The 20,781-nt window shown below is 41.3% G+C and overlaps 1 protein-coding gene across 1 annotated transcript; it reads left to right on the top strand.

Moving 5' to 3' along the window:
• The first annotated feature begins 3,133 nt into the window (after positions 1 to 3,133).
• LOC111249884 (troponin I-like protein) lies at positions 3,134 to 14,232 on the top strand. The gene is made up of 8 exons (XM_086987198.1): positions 3,134 to 3,373; positions 10,620 to 10,657; positions 10,808 to 10,945; positions 12,078 to 12,201; positions 12,680 to 12,780; positions 13,122 to 13,195; positions 13,299 to 13,404; positions 13,554 to 14,232. The coding sequence occupies exons 2-8, from the start codon at positions 10,640 to 10,642 to the stop codon at positions 13,614 to 13,616; spliced, it is 624 nt and encodes a 207-aa protein (XP_086843324.1). The 5' UTR covers positions 3,134 to 3,373; positions 10,620 to 10,639; the 3' UTR covers positions 13,617 to 14,232.
• The last annotated feature ends 6,549 nt before the right edge of the window (positions 14,233 to 20,781 follow it).

Genomic DNA, 20,781 nt, shown 5'->3' with positions numbered 1-20,781 from the left:
GACATCTACCTATCATGCCCCGCTTCGTGTCTGCTTTTCTCGCTACTACCACGTGTCTGCGCACACGGCTAGAGCCCGGCGGCGCCTAGAGTTGTGGTGGCCTGCAATGCGGTTTTTTTTCCCAATGAGAATGTTCCTAACAAGCCATACAATTTTGCAAGCACTTATGTGTCTAGTTTATATCCACGGCTTCTATTCTGTTGGAAACTGTTATCTTGAGCAGCTCTAATGTCAAAAAGATCTCGACGAACGGAGAGTACAAGCAAAAAGTTATTACCAGTTCCGATTAACTTTATCTCATTCTAACGGAACTCGCCTCTAGGTCATCTATCTAGCCCCTAGTTAAACGGTTTAGACAGGAGAACAATCAGTTAACTTTCAAATAGAAGCGCTGCTAGAGTTTCTATCTGACATTGTTAAGCATTGGCATTATCTCCAAACTGATCCACTGCCTGTAGCTGAAGGCAACTTCTTGGAAACCGTTGTTTATATCATTATGCTGCATCATTTGCAGCCAACTATAAAACGGGTACGCGGAAAATTACCGTCACCCGGCCGTGCCACTGTCGAAGAACCCCTGCAGTCTCGCAGGAATATGGTTATCGACATAATAAAAGGCCTGAAACTCATACAAACCAAGGACAAATACGGACCATTACTACGTATAACCGCGTCAACCGAAAACAGTGACCAGGCATTGCGGATATTGTACTAATCGTATAAAGACGCGCACATATATCCAGGTGTCTTCTATAACTTCAATATGCTACCGCACACGAACTCAGTATCGTAACAACATTAGTATCATCTGATGTATTGCTAAAAGTAGAGTTGGTTCCGATATGTCTGATTTGCGCTATTTTTAGAGAGCTGCGCAATGGGTTAATTATAGGTCTGCTTTTTTTTGTCGTAACCAAATAACAAGCAGCTAGCTGACGTAGATAAGCAAGATTGTTATGTTTAGCAAACTTTTGTGTCCCGTCCTGCCCTGGTGAAGTACGAATTTAGACAGTCTTGATCTAGCGGTCCACCAGCACAAAAAAAAAGTGTCTAGGCATAATTTCGAATTTACGGCTCGATTTTCGTAATAAACGATCGACTAGTGTCGATCGTTCGGACACTTTGTTGTACCCAATCGGTTCAATGCAGCCAAGCAGTATTTTCTTGTCTGAAGTGATTGCGATATGACACAGACACCCTTCTCAGGCGAACAAGGCACCGCGTCGTCTCCGTTCGTGCCTGTTCGCTAACAACGCATAAAGCCATAGGTTATATATTGCATTGGGATTAACAAGCAAAATATACTTTCACATCTATGTTTGTGATTTCCTTTTTAAATTACTAGAGCGGTGCTTTGATACGTACCGACTCTTTCGAAATGGCATCTGCGACGGTATGTAATGCGTCATCATTTTTGAAAGCAGTAAATATGTCAAACGTGATAATTGAGCGTAGACTACGTATGGTAAGGTTAACATATTAGCAAGAATAAGGTGCTTTGTGCATAGCCACGCTCATACAGTCAGCAGCAGAAGCGTCGAAAAAAGCTCACTAATTAGAGAATTGACCTTCGTATTAAAACACGCTTACCGACTGCAATCTTCACGCTGCAATATTATGTTATAAACAATGAGTCGTATAACTAAATCTTATTTAGAAACGGAGAAACTGATCAAATTCAAAAGCTCGCAAAACGTCAACAACGACGTAGAATACGTTGACACGTTTGTAGAGATAGCAGTATTTCAACATAATGCCTTAGCGCGTTCATAAATAATATATTCATCATATCGACAGCAAACAAGGGCTTTTCCTTTATGGACGTTTAGATCGATTAGCCTCGAAGCAATACTGCATGGTTTTTGTACACCGAGAGAATAGAGACGATAGCACTCGTTTCCAAACAAAAACAATTATCATGACCAGGTTTGGCATTTTACCAGTGCGAAATGGATTTATTTTATTACCCCTGAACCTAGCGTTCATGGCAAATTCTTCAACGAATCGTCTATTCATTTAATAAATTGTCCTATTGCGTTTAGCCAAGTAGTGCTAACAAGTCCATTTATGCGTAGAAACGGATCTATTACAGCGTCCTAGTGCCTTCGACCATCAGTATTGTGCCACTATACCAACTTCTAGTAGCGGCAGGCCGTTGTAGGCCATTCTAATGATACGAACCGGTCCAATACTAAACTGCAACGTATTCAACTCCCCCTCAGTCTCATCCAGATAGGAAACGAGACAACGGCCTCAACCACGCCGCCTTCAGCTATGTTTTCCCTTTGCTTTGGGCCGGCAGTGATGGTAGGGGCGGTATGGGCGTCATCTTGCCTGCTTGATCAGACAGCCCTCGTATTGCGCGATAGTCTGTTGCTGCCTAAACTGCTCGGTCGCCTTCTCAAGATCTCCATTCCGATCTAGCCCGACCCGCCACGCTCGTCAAGCACTGCATAGGCATCACGGCACAGGACAAAATTATTGAGAGATTTGGCCTGCTCATCGCCGGTCGCCGGGGCGTTTCGCGGGCCGTCTATCGGCCCGTGTGTGTATGTGCCATGTATTCCCTCATTGCATTTCTTCCTTGAACGGCATAACACATTCACGCGGTAGGCCTTTCGGTAAAGCGGGTGCTTAAAACGCCTGCGAGACTTGTCATAGGACAGTAGGCTGTAGTTAGTAGTATATTGTCATATAGAACGCCGTAGGTAAGAGAACGGTCACCTTCTTGAAAAAAAAAGTGCGCCCGCAACGTCTGCTAAAAACCCGTGGACCATTGAATCAGCTATCAGCAACCTACCCACTTTGCACAACCATAAGCTACCCTACGCAGCCAAGACATACGTCCGCCAGTATCCGTTCACATACCATGATACTGAGATGGCCTAACTCAGTTCAACGAAACCCTGCTGGTTTCGGACACCACCACGATTGGCCACACCCACTACCACAGTTGCCTCTACCGTATCACACATACACACACATATTAGAGTTTACATATGCGCACATGCCATAGTGCCAACCCATACATACAGATAGGGATGTAGGTGCAGGGCAGTAGCAGCGATTGCAGCAGCCTCGGTCTTTTCCCTAAGGCCGTCTCCATTAACCGAAAAGATCGCCAGAAGCTGGAAAAGCGGCGAAAGCGCGTCAAGTTGTGTGACTGTGCCGGGACGATGTTGGGGCGGTGGCAGTACCACGGCTCGATCTGAGGCCGCCCGAGCGTCGGCGGTTCTGTACTGACTCCTGGGAAAGGTGGATCTCTTGAGTGAAGCGGTCACTTTTTCAAAGAGATCTCAGTTGCCAGTTAGCGGTGAGAGCGTCCGCTGATCACGGCACAGAAGCTGATCGTTCGTCGACGCCCGCGGAGTCTGTGAGTAACTAGACAAAAGATTCTCCTGTTGCTACTACGATGAATGTTGGTGGTGACTAGAGAAAATAGCTGTAATCATATCGAAATTGCCATCTCCTCGTTGTCTTCTGTGGAGTTTTACTTTGGAATTACACCATTTCTGCTGCTGGTCTGACCTGTCTGCTATCGTGCAGAAGATGCGACGAGCCCCTAAGCAGCTTGTTTTGTTTCATTGCTACAGTGATGATATCGTCGTCGTCGTCGTTGCCGAAGAGGAACAGTGCATACCTTCCGCGCCGGATACGAGCGTTTATAGGAAATTTCCTTTAGTCAAACGGTGCCGAAAGCGGTCCATTAAATTTTTCCTATATCTTTTTTTGCGTTGGATAGCTTAATTGGTCTACCTTAAGTTGTCATTGTCAATCTGTTAAGAGCTAGTCGCGTACCTTATGACAAATAGTCGTCTGGGGTCCCTTTTTCTGCAACCGTTGAAAGACTGACAACGTTTTTTTATGTCGCGTTCAGTACTGTATTGTTTGACTCCATGCCTTTTGTTCTCCATGGACCTGCGTAAGCTATGCATTCAAGCGTGATAATAGATGGTTCGCTACAGAATAGTACAGCAAAAGAGGAACTGATTTCAATTGCGCTAGGATAACGCGAGCAGTGTCAACAGATTACCTTTCTATCGTGAACAAATACACCTCGCAAAATCGTCATGTTTCATTAATATGGAAATTTGCTTACTAGCCATGATCAAACGAGGGTGCTTCCGGTCAGTGGCCCAGTTTCTTTTAACTGGGACGCCTGTGTCGACTACATCAGTCAAGAAATTGTTGAAGGTTCAAGTTAAAATTATGAAAATTTACAAAAATTGCCAAGTTTAAGAGTCCTGTGCAAAAATTACCGTGTGACCCAACCCAAGCATGACGATTTCCGATCAAAACGAACAGATAGTTAATGTTAATATCATCGTGTGAACCGAAGCCCCATGAGTCAATTTTTTGTGCGACGAATCAAAATTGGTGATGAAGTATCGATTCGAGAGAGGGGACAAGATTCGTGGTCTTCAAACAAATACGAATGCGTGAAAGTCCAAACGGTTTTCGTGTTCGTAATTAGAATCACCAGTTAACTAAGCTCGAGCCAAATAGCCTGCACCTCATTTAAAGATAAATGGGTAAAACGTTTCTCAAATTTTAGTTTCTGTTGGGATGTAGTGTAGGCGGAGGTAGATATAATATGCCGAATTTTCATGTAGGGCCTCTAATATCCTGAGGGGTGTTTCCCATAGGGTTACAGGGGGCAAGGCGGGGTGCAATAAGTGAAGGGTGTTTAGGCACACGCACTTTTGTAGTTGTTATTTAATATAGTCGTAACAGAGCTTACTGAGCAGTACGACCCGTCAATATAAATATCATTTTTCTCCTTATTTGAAATTAGATGTTATAATGATATTAACATATATAGTAGTAATACCTATATATAATAATATCTAGGTATTACTACTATTATTATAATTAGTATTATTATTAATGCTTTACGTTAGGCCTGGGGGCACAACGAGCCGGCAAGATCGCTAAGCCGTAAACGTTGTTATGCTGATAGATCTCTGCTCTAACAGGAGGGTTATTAAAGAAATTCCTGTTGTTTTTATTATGTTAAAACATTTCAGCATTATGAAATAACCATGCACAATCAAAGTTTTTTTTAACACACAAAGCAGTTTTTTTTCGTGCTCATCATCGCAGATAAGCGAAGTGATAAGTGACGAAACGATAAAGCTACAATTTAGATTTGTATGTCCGATTCCACTGAATTACGGCCATGAGAATTGGTTAGGGTACGGTGTATTGGTAATAAAACACATAAAAAAAAAATTAAGTGTTGAGATCCATTTTACGGAAGTCCTTCTCCAGTAAACTATCTTATACTGGGTAAGCTATTATCGGAAAAATTGAATGCGCACAATTTCACCGGGTTTACACTTTGGCTATTTTACACCCTTTTTGCCAAAGCCGCACACTGTCTTTCGTAGCCTCAAACCCTATGTTTTCCCACTTGATTTAGTTTGTTTATTTTTATAGCTAGTTAGTTTAGCAATTTGTTATTTTATTATTTTAGCTGTTAGTCGCTTTTAGTCAGCTGGTTTTAGATACTCATACACTTTTCAACCGCACCTATGTAACTTAGCACAAACGCGACACGAGAGCAGACGCATACGTATACTATATTTATTGTTAGGAGTAACGACTTCAATCAGTCCATTTGGCTCTCTGTGTTCGGAGGTAGTCTCTTTCACATCTAATTCAGCCCTTATTTCGTTCTCATCTTGTCGCATTGCTGACGCTCAAACTAAACGGTTAGGATCTGCTGGTTTGATATCGTTGAATGCGGCCAACGAAAGGATCATATCCTTAACCCAAAGGTAGACTGGGATAATTACCTTTATAGTGCTATCTCGATCACTACTGCCCTCTAAGCTAAAATGCCATCATAGCGGCAATCGAAAGATGTTGGTTTTCTAGATGGGCCACCATCAACATCTGGTGGACTTCAGGCAGCGAACGTACCCTCGAATGACGTTGCTTGTAGGAACGTAAAAGCTGACAACCTCGTAAAGAGTTCAATGACTTTGCACATTACGAAGTGCCTAGGTAAGGCAGGAGTTTTGGCCTGGAGCTGACTTGTTAGCCAGGGGTAGTTCATGTCGCAGGGGTACCGGAGCGGCAACGCGCTGCCAGCGGAAAACTCGGTTTCTCTAACTACTGCTACTATTACGACCTCGGTTTGATTTCAAGACAGACAAAAAGCGCTTAGTGTCTTTGCATGACAGCAATAACTTTACATGTAAATTTGACTCCTGACTTGAACTCTTTTAAATAATTCAAGGACTTGTCGTGTGCTTTACAGTGCCCTTCTTACATATTCATAAGCGACGCGTGCAGAAGGACATGTACTTTAAACGCTCGTACGAATGTACGCATACTCGAAAGCTACAATGGCAACTCGAGATGATCGATTCGAGAAGAATTCAGACATCTGTGAACAATCCAACTGTTTAACCTCAATAGACGCCATTTGGAATCAAAAGAGTAGATCGTATTTGGCATCGTGGGTCGTATTTGTTTTGTAGTGTATGAGAGTTTGCTAATTACAGCTCTGTGGCGCCCGGGCTTTACCTTTAACTTATCATTAGTACCTGGCATAAGTCAAAGTTTTCTCAATGTTCTTAAGAGTCGAACCATGCGCGCATCAAAAAAACCAGAGAGGACCCAGCTTGGAAATAAATGGATATGGCGACCAGATCTATTCTCTGCTATTGTCTGGTAAAATTAATTAACTATAATTAATTTTTTTTTAATTAATAAAAAATAAAACGTTTTTAGCATATTCCAGAGGGCACTCTCCTTAGATACTAATCTAACCTGCTATGAAATAAAGGCAACGCACTTATTTACCTTAGAGAAACAAATACTAGGTAGGACAAGGCAGTGCTTTAGGTCTTCCCCTCTCTGCCATGACACCAATGGCCGTTCTCGGCCCCCGTCGGTGCTCTTTAGCGGGCGCTTTCTCGCCTGTGTACACTTGGGCTATACACATTGGCCCGTTTTAGACGGACTCCTTCATCTTGGTTATCCCATTTAAATAACCGGCCTGGACAGCTGGCCGGCGTTGCTGATCGGCTCACTTTCGTTTTGTGGCAAGTATCACCGTTATTAAATCGTGTGCACCGAGTCTGCGGTGCCGAATAGATTCGACTGGAGTTGCTCACCAGTGTTAAAACCATTCTGGGACACTGACGCAAAATGCCCTCAACGATACGAAGACTAACTGAGCCGGATGACTAACTCGTCAATTTGACTTGTCGCTACTACAAAATGATGATACCCAATTTTGTCAGTGTCTTTTCGTTGCATTGCTCATTTGGGTTGCGTCGTATATGGAACAGACTTTCTTGTTTAGAATAGGAGTTTTCCACAACACCTCAAGAGCAACACGAAAATGCTATCATCAGCCCCAGGCAGTTGTAACTTTTTGGTGATCTGAGATTTATGAGATGTAGCCTGTGAGCTTAAGCTGATCGAAAAAAATACCAACAGATGTTTGACCAGACGCACTAGCTGTTCCCTCTATGGTAAGCGTTCAGTCGTTTTGCTTTGCAATAGAATCAACGAGATGATTCCGAGTCAGTGAGCAACGGTCCTCACCGCACGAGCGAGGGCGGTTCGGTCCTAAAAAACGAGCAGATCTCTTATTCACCATAGGTGAAAAGGCTACTTACGGCGATGAGTTGGTGGCCTTGCTTTGCCAAACCTGTCCTAGCTTGGCCGGTGGGCGCAGGCGTCACTTGTCGTTTACGAGCCTATTGCCGTTTCTATTGCTGTGATTGGTGATGACTGTTTCAAGAGACTAATGAAGCACGCAAATGTCTGAGAGAACGATGGGTATCGACTGAAATTGGATCTAAATTTTTCGTACTACTGGTTATAGCCTAACGGCTGCGAGGTGGCTACGATAGACGTTGTTGTGATTTAATAATGAGGCATGATCGCCAAGTAAGCATTCAGGTCTTCACAGTTTCATAGGGACCGAAGTTATTCAAGTTATTATAATCTTCCTGCAAAATAGCGTTTTCATATCTGCATGAAGAAAGTTGGTGCATAAATGAAGATCAGTTTTTCGCCAGTGATAATACCGAAAAGATAAAAATATGCCACTTTCGGTTTGTTACGGCTGAAAAAAGTTCCGATGGTGCGGGGAAAAAGTTGCAGATCTATTGATAACTTTATCATACTTTTTCGGTCAAAAGTAAAAATTGGCGTGCTGCTATAAAAACCAAACGGTTATTACCAACGGTGGCATTAAAGTTATGGTCAAAAATTGAACTTGAAGATCGAAGCTCGTTCTAAATAAATGAACTAGGAATCGAATGTTGCGCTACCTTTTTCGGCGAAATTGATACGAATGCCAGTACCGTATTTGCCCTAAGCAGTTCTACTTTTCATTTTCCAAAGAAAAAACAAACATGGCTGCACTTTATTTCTAGCATCCTAAAATGCTAAAGTGATTCGTTGTGGAGAATTTTGCTCCTCTCATGGCAAATTGTCAGACGTAAAAAATGGGTTTGTATGATTTCTAATTCAAATATCTTTATTATTACACTGCTGATATTGTGAATATCTACCGAAGCTGTGCAAGAGGCCCATAAACTAATCAACAATTTAATTCGGCCAGTGGATGGCTGACTTTATCAATGTTTTTTTTTCATCACTGAAAAATTAAGCGCGTTATTGTATACGTACAAATAAGTGACATCGATTTTTCCCGTTCAAACGGACTCCATCCATAAAACCAACCAGTTTTAAAATCAAGTCAGAGAGACCACTGTCCAGCGTGAACTGTACTACTTTCTCGCTGCTAGTAGATAGAGGTGCAGCTATAAATCTATACTTTCGTTGCTAATTTGCTTTAATTTAATGCGAGAACCAGGGTTTTTCGCATCGACGTTAACAATTTAGATTTCCTAATTCAGATTTCACTTATTCAATGACTGAAACACTGCGAGTAGATACTCAATTCAAGATCTCAAGATTTCAACATTTTACCTCTAAACAATTTCTAACAATTCTTTTCAGGTTAACAAAACGTTCTACGTCATAATCCTCTTATGAGAATCTATAACATCATAGTTGTCCGCCTTTCTCATGCTCAGTCGTATTGATCTCATAATATTCCGATAGCATCCCATTGTAAAGCTCTACTACTCACGCATACAGACGTTACAGCCATAGATCGGAATCATATCTTTGCCTACGTTAGTAGAAACGTGGATACATACTCATACTATTTATTGCCTGATCAGGCTTTTGTAGCAGCAGCAGCTACAGAGCTCATGAGATTTTCTAAAAACCCAATGAGAGTCGAGTGATAACGGTCAACCGCTAGTGCATCTCGATCGACGAGGCAGTCATGGTGACAATGGAAAAAAAAAACCATCACAACAGCGGCGCCGGGGACGGAGGGGGGCGTAGCAACACGAACGCCGATAGCATCCTAGACTCTTTCGGTCACTGGACTTTTTTCGAAGTACTGCAGCAAGCAAAAGCCCAGCTGATTTTTTGCCGCCATTTTTGCTGCTACTGCTGGCGCTGTGGCCGTGTCAAACCACATTGTAACAACTGGTCAGGTCGTTTCTAAGCGCAGACCACAACATTGGCGGTTCTAAACAGGAGCGGGGTTAGAGACAATAGGTTTCACTTGTTGTTATCCGTCTAGGATATCTACATGTGCGAGCGACGTGCTGGTAATTGGCGACGAGGCCACTTTGAGGGAATCTTAGTAACATTGGGTTTACGCTACGGGCAAGCTTAAAGGAGAAATCGGAATGAGGCCGCCAAGCCGATGTTTTGTTAGTACCTTAATGATCTGATCCGTAACCTCAGGGAAAAAATCTAATAACTCACTATCAGGTCAAATTAGTCGTATCAAGCTTCGATTCATGTAACCGATCAATCGGCGTAATCGTCTATGGAAGCAATATGTGCGGGACGTTAGTGATAGCTGTAACGGTGGCTCTAACAACAATCAATTTGAAAACAATTACTTCGCGATTTCAATGGAGACATGTGATCAGACTAATGATGACTGAAAAGAGTATAAATGATAAATGAGAACCTATTTTACCAAGACAGATGGGTAAGTCTTCAGTAGGAAAGCCTCTCTGTCAACTATACACATATTCATTATGATTAGTTCGATTTTGTTAACAGAAGAAAAAACTGTTATAAAATCATACAAAATGATCATTAATTGGTAATATATGTATTTGTATGGCATATTGTATCGACACGACCTTATGCAGTTGGTTGATTATAAAATTGCAGCTAGGTCTTTATCTGTTGTTTGAAACTATACGAATCAATTACTTTGTTTCAAGCTGTTGATTTAAAGACGCGATACCTCATTCGGGTAGCACGAACGTAACTTGTTTTCCAAAAGTATCAAGTTATACTCGATTTGAACAGTTACTTCAAGATGAAACCTATATAGCTCTATATAGGTCTATATAGGTGCTGCATAGAATCCAGAGGGTTCGGCGGCCTGTTTAATCCCCATAATTCTGGCGTACGGCGTCAACTATTCGCACTCAGCGTTTCGATCCAAGTACCGACATTCATTTCAGGTCGAACCTACGCCTACAGCTTTTGCATAATCGTTGTCTGCCTGTAAAGCCTAATTTTTTTTCTATATGATTTCCTTGCAGTATCACACACAGCCACCAAAATGCCGGAAATGACAGAAGTAAGTGACGTATTTTTTTGTAATATAAATAATGGAAATAACTTAGTATAATAATATATATCTCGTTATTGTAAATATATACCTTATATTTTTCAATTGTATTCAATAAAGGCGAATGAACGATCTTTGATTCATAATAATAATTTGCAGGAAGAGAAGAGGAAGATGGAGGAGAAAGAAAGGAAAAAAGCCGAGGTTCGACGAAGGCTCGAGGAGGCTTCTAAGGCCAAAAAAGGCGGCGGTGAGAAGAAGGGCTTCATGACACCCGAAAGGAAGAAAAAATTAAGGGTACGCGTTATAAATAGGACTTTTTCTGTTTTGATAGAGACTCTATAAAGAGAACTCGACACACGGAGGTTAGGTTAAAAGTTACGATTGCGTATAAGTTATGCTGGCAGCGACATTTAGTAGGGTGGTAGATTTTCGTGGACCCAAAGCGGTTTTCTAGCGGTAGCGTATTTGCCTGCTAAATAGAGGGATGCGTTGTAATGACTCGTTCGAAACCAAGCATAGAGGCAGTCACTTTTGTACTGTGAGCCAGCCGTCTGTAGTGATGGTCAACCAAAGTTGCAGCAAATCTAAGCTTGAAATATTCATTGTTGGTGTATTCAAAGCTGGCTGCCTTCTAACAATGTCGATTAGCGGACCGATGTAGCTGAGGATAGTAACGGATTACAAGCGATTATAGAGGTGTATTAGATTCCGTTAGTGCCTAAGAAACTCGCAATATTTTTTCAATTCATTTTTCCCTAGTGTAAATAACTATAAAGCGCACAAACTCCAGTCGATGGTAGTATCAGCCTCTATTATCCTGCAGGTAGTACAATTAGCTGGTTTAGTAAGCAGTAACTAAGTTTGTGACTCATCTCATTAATGTAAGCAGGATTCATTTGAAGGTTTTGTCTTACAATGTGTACACTTAAATAGCTAATGGACAACAGATATAGCAAACAACGACGAGGCCATCTTCAACAGTTTTTTTTTTTTGTAAACAGCAACTGTAATTATGTCGTATAGCTTCAACAATGGATAGCAATCATGTTCCATAATTCGAATCTTAAGAAAGCTTTTTTTAATTTCATGATGTATTTTATGAGCACCAGGATTCTCATAGAATCCCTTAATTTACTGATAATTTGTTTACTTAATCAATCTTACTGCGTCGCGCACGTCGTTTGCGGGGCTTGAACTGACAACCTCTGCTGGCTTCTTTCAGCCTCAGTCAGTTTCACTAGCTCCCAGCAAAACGAGGTATGCGCCTGCAGTTAGCGGATTTGAATCAGGACCATATCCAGGCATGAAGCAAACGCTTAACTTCAACACCATCACACAGTTTACTTGACTGTATTAATGCGTCTTCTTGCGTTCGTATTCATTCTTATTTAACAAACATCTTTTCCGGTTGTCTCCACACGTGTAGGCTCTCCTTCGAAAGAAAGCTGCGGAAGAACTGAAGAAAGAGCAGGAGAGGAAAGCCGAGGCTAGGAAAAAGGTCATCGCCGAACGATGTGGCCAACCCCGTAACATCGACGGCGCTAACGAAGGTACGAAGCAAACTTGCGCCCTTTACGATGAATCTAACAAGATCAATCTGGAAAAACGGATAAGTTTAGTAATGCTAATAATTGAGCGAGTTCCTTTTCACCAAAAGTAAATGCCTATTAGATAACGCTTCTGCGTTACCGCAGCTGGATTTTTTGAGTTGCTCTTCATGTTCTGTCCTCTGTCAATATTGCAGATCACTTAGATCGGCTGTTGAAAGATCACTAATTACTAGATCACGTGAAGAGTTATCGTTATCGTATCTTATGGGTAATATTTTTATTTCATTTCGTTGACCCAGGCTTCGCACACACTCCCGTTAACGTTAATTTGGGCTAAAAAATTGCATTCGTACGAAAATGTTACGATGTTGATTACTAACTTTTCCTTGAGGAAAAATCTTGTATAAACGAATAAATAGATTAACAGATCGTATTCTAACTCGTTCGTTCCTCTCTCTTCCTCTGTATATTGCTACAGCATCACTCCAGACGAGCCTCAAAGAGTACCACAAGAGAATCACGGAACTCGAAAGCCAAAAGTACGATCTTGAGTACGAGGTCCGCCAAAAAGATTTCCTTGTAAGTACGTAACACAAACTTAACAAAGCTTATGGACGACAAGCTATTCAAACACCTTGAATCAAGTCCATAGTATGATACTTATAATTAAGCAGAATGTGTGCTTTGCACAAGGCAGCATGCGCGTAGACCCCAGTGAACGAGACCAGTTGAAAAGACTCGAAGTTATAGGCCAACCTCTTATTTTCTTAGGTGAGTTCAGACTAGATACACCAGTTTCAATATATTATGCTCATAGCTTTTCTTTTTTTTTTTTATCAGTAAACACTTCGATAAGACATTATACTGAGATTATGCACTGTTGTTGAAACCATACTTAGAATATGATGATTTTATTACAGATCAACGAACTGACGATCCAGGTTAACGACCTCCGGGGCAAATTCGTCAAACCTTCCCTGAAGAAAGTGTCCAAGTACGTGTTATTCTTCTAGATGGGAAAAGCACCTAAATGAATGGGAAGCAAAGGAACTTTATTTTCTAGATACATTACTACACTGTATACTTTTCGTTTACAGATTCGACAAGATGAAGATCAAAAATGTTAAGACCGACATCGATTTTCGTTCGAATTTGAAGAGCGTCAAAAAGGACTTCAAGCTAGATGTCGAAGGCAAGGAGCCCGTAAGTATATAGCATCGTTATTTATCTTTTGATTTCATCAACTGCAGTCAGCTAAGTGGAAAGAAAACAATAGAATTTGTTCATGTTAATCTTGTTGTCCTGTTCATTAAGCTTTCATTAACCAATGTCATGCGAATTTGCCTTTGAAGGTCGAGAAGCCCGAGTGGGCTTTGGGCGCTAAGAAGGAAGGAGCCGCTGAGGAAGAAGAATAGAAGTCGTACGGTGCTGCTCGAAACGACCGACTTTTCAGAACTACCAACATCTTTTCTATGGTCGTCAATCGCAAATCCGAAATCCAGCCGACACATAATCGAAGATCACTACGATTGTGCCAAAGACTGGGCATTTTCGAACGAGCTAAAATAATGCACAAAAATAGTCACTTTTATATTAAACGAACGTGTAAAGAGAAAGCAATAACAATTGATTGATTTGTCGAGCGTCTGGTCAGGTGCAATCCATACCTAACATTATTTTTATAGACAGCTACCTACAAATGCATTATGTTTGTGTAGATTGTTTGATAGGCTGTTTCGGATAGTAGTAATGAAACGAGCAAATCAAGCACTTCAGTTGATAGAACCAAGGAACGTGACTTCTGGCTGTGCCGCACCAAAGCTTTGCTTTGATTGATGGCCCCCATAATAAAAGAAATGATGTCACCAAATCGTTATACATTATATAAAATATTGCTGAATGTAAAAAACAAATATGGTGTTCGGAAAAAACAATCGTCTGCTATTAAGGTCAACATAAAATTTGCGAAAATTGGCGCACTAATTACTATACGTTACCGCTAAATAAATCAACAATAATGTAATATATCAACTTTAAATGTCATGAGTCTAGTACTGAAAAGCAAGCCCGGTGTCAGTACGATAGATAAAGTCGAGCAGAATTTTTTTTAATTTTTGAAAAAATCATCTGACAACTTTTACCTGCCTTAACTTTCATTTTTACTATAATTAGTTCGCCTAATAACTACACAACTGAAAAACAAAAACTCCTAAACCGACTTTTTTCAAGTTAAACGGATTTATATGGAAAGGACGACGGAAAAATAAGTAAACCATAGCACGAAAGCCTCGATCTAGGTATTGGTACAGAAGAGAGTCTGGTTTTAATTCATAGACATTTTCTCTGCACAGTTGCATATTTGGTAAACATGCCTAACATGTGTTGCTTTCGTATTTCACTCACTCAGAAGAATGTATTGTTTGGATTTTTTTTACAGCCCCCCTGTTATATTTAAAGCAGTTGCGTACCGAATGTACCGACAATACATATTAAGCAATATTTTACATCCGAAAAAAGGTAGGCTTAACGTACATTCTATTGCAATACGTTACTCTTGATTTTTTAATTTTATTTGTCGTCAATGTGTTTCAACAATTGACACCCTGTGCCGTCCTGTTTACCGGGACGTGGCTGATATGAGAACTGATCGTCTTTGGACAAAACTTCAATTTCATACTCTTCATAACTCTTCGCAGTTACAAAAAAAATGCCCCATCCAACAGTGCCTTTGATAGGAAAGCGCCTAAGTACAGCTATATTATCTAAGCTAATATCCTAAGATAGTGCAGATTAAGTCTTCCAACTGTACAGGTAAACTGCCCTCATTTGCCTCACACACCTTACATGTGTGTTAAGGTTGCTCCTAAGATTAGCAGGCAAATATGTTGCTCATTAAGATAAAATCTGGGTTAGCTACCATTGTCAATCGCCCATCATTAAAATAGCCTGCATGGCCGTATATGTCTAGCTTTCGCATTGTAGTGTAACCGTTTAGCAAGCTTCCGTGTGTCTTACACAAACGCGATATGTTCCCCTTTGCTTTTCTTTAGAACGGCCACGACGATCAATTAAAAGATTAAACCCAAACTGTTCGAGCTTTCTGAGTGAATTATCGATAGCTCCTTCAACATATTTCGGTGTTCGACAAGATCCTACAAACGAACTTCAACTATATCATGGACGTTGCACCATTCCGAGGAAATCCGGTTGGGCTCTAGCAGAAGTGCTCTCAACTGAATGCTGCACGAAGGTGCTGCGTTTTGGGTCCGCATGAATGCCGGGCTAATAGGTAGGCTCTAGTCGCATGAGGTAACGTATAAAAATCTAAGTCTGTGAAAAACAATAGAGTTTATTGTAGATGGGGGTGAAGAAAAAAGGAGAAAAGAAATTGGCCCGCATAGCCGCGCGTTAACCCACATTCGGTCGCTTTCAGCTCTGCGCATCGCTATACTAGGGGTGGCTGGCTCCTCACGAAGTTGTCGACTCGAAGAGGATGAATATTGAATCAAATGATAGCTCACTTTGTTCTCACAATTTGGAACATAAGATGGGAAGTGGCAAAACTGACGAGGTAATAGGGAAGAGTACAGCGCTGGCTACGCATGTGGGCCTTGGCGAGGTGTAGGGAGGAAGTCGGGTTCAGGCTCTGACAGAGCAGAAATTCAAGGTAGAGCTTCGAAGTAGCCACATAGGAAAAGGGAAGTGAACAGTGATTCGTAGCTTGATTGTTTTTGAGACACGTCCGTGACGCCTTTAAGGATGGACGAACTGGTTCTGCATGAGTTATAGAGAAGATCATGGAGAAAATGTTTGCTTATTGGCCCGATGCGTAAAAAAGTGGCTAGGTGACCTAAACGTAGGTCGCCAAACGGAGTGAGACGTAAACGCTGCTCCATTCGATCGACGCGGAGAATAAATCAGAAAACACTGAGAAGACACTCTGTACCGTTTGAGAAACTACTTAGGCATCTATAAGCAAATCGCAGTTTACTTGCCTAACCTGCTTAGGTGATAAGCAAGCTTAATACATGGCCAAAGTTTAGCTGGTTTTACTCTGTCTCGTCTATCATATTGGACTTGCGAAGGCAAAACATCCGAGATCGAAAAACTGAAGGTAAAACGATTACGTTGCTTAGTATAATGATGAGGCACGTTTTTTTTTCTATACGGATTATTACCTCATATAAAACGTATGAAAGTAATCATCATCGTTATTTTACACATGTATACCGCCTTTATTTTGTTTATAGGGACCAATATCCGATTCAGTTTTTATAGAAATGACGCATTCGATTAAAAAGACTTGTAAAGTGATTGGAACTAGTGTACGTGCAGGACCAACTGGCCTGACTTAAACTTGAAATCTCGATTGCTGACAATTAAACACAAACATTTTATAGATAATATTTAAATTGACATTGCGAACAACATACATTGGCTAAAAATATTTAAAGTCTTATTATTGTCAAACTATTAAGGACTAACTAAAATATTATCGATTTATCACTTCGAATTTTTCGAAGTACGCGATCGATGTACACTCATCAAGAGTGTGTCTTGAACGAGTTTGTTATAAGAAAACAAAGCATCTGCTGACTATTACCAATATTACCTTGATCCAGTCGAAATTTTGCAGCTGAGTTCATTCAGAACAAAAGAGCAATATGTATAAGTCCAATGTGTCCCCTCCGAACGGGAATTACGCGCTCTACAACAATTACTTTGGGCTAAACGCCGGGCATTCAAGCTAAATTCAGCACTAACCCAGTACGAAGTGAGGCCTGCCCATCACCGCTGCAAATCTACATTTGGTCATATCCTGAAGGAAGTGTTTGGGTAAAAATACCCTAATTGTGGACTCGTACCAACGTACTAGATCTGGTCCTATCTTCGGTTAAATAATATGTCCTAGAAGCAATTCAATTGTAAGCCAATTCCCGGTGCGAAAAGAGTAAGCTAAAAATTTGTCCTTGTTACGCATTATTTTTGAACTATGCATCTCATACTTCCTGTAAACTGTAAGCCTATTTTTTTTAGTTAGAAGTTGGTTCTTGTTACAGATTACCTTTAAACCGTAAGGCAAGTTTTTTTTTTCCAATTCTAAACCTATCTTTACGAACTGTAGGCGTAGATCTATCGTTTGATGTACAGATATTTGTGAACGTCTGGCATAATTATGAATAATGATCTTCCCACATGTCACTGCAGACATATTGAGATTTTATTGATAGCTAAGCTCTGACGCATGTCAAGCGGAATACAGAAAGCCAGGGAGCTAGCATAAGTTTTTCGATCTTGTCCCATTTTAGGAGGTTAACTTAATTACATTGACTAACCTAGTGGGTTGCTCTACTGTGGACTTCCTGTGGACGAACGTATGTATGCAAGGCAGCATCGTAAATGTATACGCTAACATTCGTACTTAACTCTAATGGATTGTATTATTTATTTCGCAAAAGTCTACAGCGTGTAGTTTTCGTCTTCATTTATGTTTTACGCAAGGGACGAATAAAATTTCGACGTAAAAAACGTGTCATTTACTTAGAAAATAGTATTATAAGCGTACTCATTCCCTTTAGTTCATCTCTATATCAGCACTATGATCCAGCAATGTTTAGCCCCAATACTCAACTATATCACTGACCTACTAATTTACTCTGCAATAAATTAATCGAAGTTTACGGTTAGTTATGGAAGCCTATACATTCAGATGCCGTTAGATGCCTTGTACCCATTGGCTAATCCTGTTTGTGTGACCAGGGTCAAAATAAAAGATGTCTAGCTGTCTCGAGACCATGTATCGAACGGTATCTGATACCACTACGTTTACTATAGCACTCCGCGTCTTTGGGAAATCAATGAAGTCGTCCGCTAATCGATGGACGCAGCGATCCCACACAAGAAACTGTAGGTATTCGATGCGTCGGCCGATCAATCAGGTGTAACCAATTTACATTTCTTAGCACCTTTGTGTTTCGAATGAGTAGTCCAACCTATTCATGTAATTGACAGATAATGTGCTATTATGGTATTAGATTATGAAATACGAGACTGGCCTAAAGGACAGGAGTTCCAGGGTGCCGGAAATCTCTCAATGCCTAAAGCAACCTTAAAGTGGGATAGCTTTTAGGTTTCCTTTTAATGTGGAAACTAGTACGCGGCAAGACTTTCAAGCCTTCCTTGAAGTCTTCCGCTTCCCAGGTTATTCATTACTGACAACCCTCCGCTTGCTTTCGTGAAGAGTCCAATTTGATTTGGTATTACGCCCAAGTCGAAGTAGGTGACTATGAATTTGTCCCCTTATACAGGCGAATCTATCTAGAACGCTATGCGTGCGTGGAGTGTATGATACGAAAGCCACAGTTGTGACTTGTATCACCGTTCACCCGTGTTAGCTGCCTGGAGTTTTCCCACCATCTTCAGGTTACTCTCAACTGGGCCAATCTACGGAACATGGAACCGCTAAAACCTTCAAATCCAAGTGGATTTCGACTCCGAAGGAAGAATGAAACCACTTAGCGGCGAGCGCCCTCAGGCTCCAAGATCAACCGCCGCCGCCTCAGTAGGACCATCGACACACTTTCGCTAGAGGGCAGATCCCATCACTAGAAGACCGGTGAGTCGAAGTCGTTTCCCGGCCACGGCCACGGCCACGACCACGGTGGCAGTGGTGATAACTTCGGAAGACCATACGACTAGAGGGGACTGACTGCGGGCACCCGAGCACCGTAGCACTGGAGCTCCGCGTAGACAGAGAGAGATAGGGCAGCCCCACTGATCCAACGTGACTCGCTTGTCAACACCTGTGCGTGGTCGGCAAGGAAAAGAGAAAGTGTGGCTGCGAAGGATCAGGAGAACGTAGCTATTTTCCGAGCAGGACAAAGAGCTTCTAGAGAGCCAGTGTGAGTCTGACACACGGACGCAGAGGCCTAAAACAGGTACTTTGTCAGCCTTCGGATCTACTCATTTTCCAGGGTATCGGTGTACGGTGAGCACATTGTATGCTAATCATATATTGGCTGTGGTAAAATTGAAGGGGAAGCCATTGGCTTATGGTGAAATAGTTGACTAATGTGAAGTATCCCGTTTTAACTCGGATAGCTTTTTGAATGGTGGCCCGCCAATTAATTGTTTATTCGGCTCTAAAAGATTCGAGATGGTGGTTGTTGATTGGACGATACCTCAAAGCTGAAACCATAACAATCAATGATGGTAGTTAAGTAACTGTTATATTAGTTGAATCCTGAAAACTCATTGTGTGATAGACATCGTTCATTTATTTGTTTTTAATTAGCAACTACAAGCTCGGCGGGTTGTGAATGAAAAAAAAGAATTCCCAAATTAATTTCATATAGGGCAGGATCATGAAATCGGTCCGTAACCTAATGATTTCGAATAGTTCGCGCTGAAAAGCCAAATCGAAGGAATTTATAGTTCTGTTAAAAATAATGTAAACAAAAATGCTTGTAATTTTACGATTCGTTCAAACAAACTGACTTCAGCTAAAACAGCGTAATGGCCGTTCGTTAAATTTAGAGCCTCGAACAAATATCGTCCTTGTTAGCCTGCGTTTACTTTGTATTTAGATTTAATTTATGAGGGCTTCATGAACCTTTACAGTAGTCGTTTGCTGTCTTCAGATCAACCACGGATGAGGACGTAAACAAGAACAATTGGATAAAATTCTTGTCGTAGCCCAAATTGGCTCCTACTTCTTGCCCACTTAATGGATCTAGATCTTAGAATTTTTATGTTATAGAACGAAATTGCTCTATGGAATTATAGTCGCTTCATTGTTGTGTGCGTTACAGCAATGTATTTAAACAATCAAGTATGAATTTGAGACGAAACTATAGCCAGCAGTACGCCTAAAAAAATGCAAAAAGATACCCGGATGCAGTCAGAAATCTATTAGTTGCGATGACTTATCTATAATGGCAGAAAGCCATTTCTTCTGTACTTTGGATATGCTAAGATATTTGGATATGCTTTGGATATGCACTGTTTCTAAATGAACCAATGAGCCGGAAGCAAATCTCTTTCTTGCTTTACCCAATGGTGCAACCAACGGCGGCAAGCGAGCTTTCAGTGACCTTTGACACGTTCCAGCGCACCCGGGCCAAGGTTGCGGATTGCCTTCACCCGTCGTAGTTCCGTCTTTAAACAGACTTGGGTCTTCGGCTACTGAAAATCGTCCAAAGTAACAACCTCCCTGGGAAAATCTGGCCGACTGTCTTTTCTGCTCATTTCACTTACACATCTTTTGAGTGTCCTCACGACCGAATCCAGAGGAAGATACTGTGCTCAATGGCCAGTCATCATCGGTGTGACGCCGCAAAGCATCAGCCGTACGAGGATACAAACTACAATTTGAACGTGTCATAAGCGAGGTTATGAGCTGGTCATAGCACGACGCCTACAGGAAGGGAAGGAGAGAGGTAAAGAGGCTGGGTAGTTAATACAATAAAAGTGAGAAGCAAATGTCAGATTTGCTCTTAGATATCTCACTCAAGAAAGACCAACTATGCATTCTAATCTACACCAGTCTAACCAGATGGCATCTCGTCTTTGTTACCCTTC

Source organism: Varroa destructor, unplaced genomic scaffold (genome assembly GCF_002443255.2).
Source record: "Varroa destructor unplaced genomic scaffold, Vdes_3.0 BEIS01000004.1, whole genome shotgun sequence".
In the NCBI taxonomy this organism is placed as follows: domain Eukaryota; kingdom Metazoa; phylum Arthropoda; class Arachnida; order Mesostigmata; family Varroidae; genus Varroa; species Varroa destructor.
Note: the sequence above shows the minus strand (reverse complement) of the source record. Positions and strands in the feature narration are given on the sequence as shown.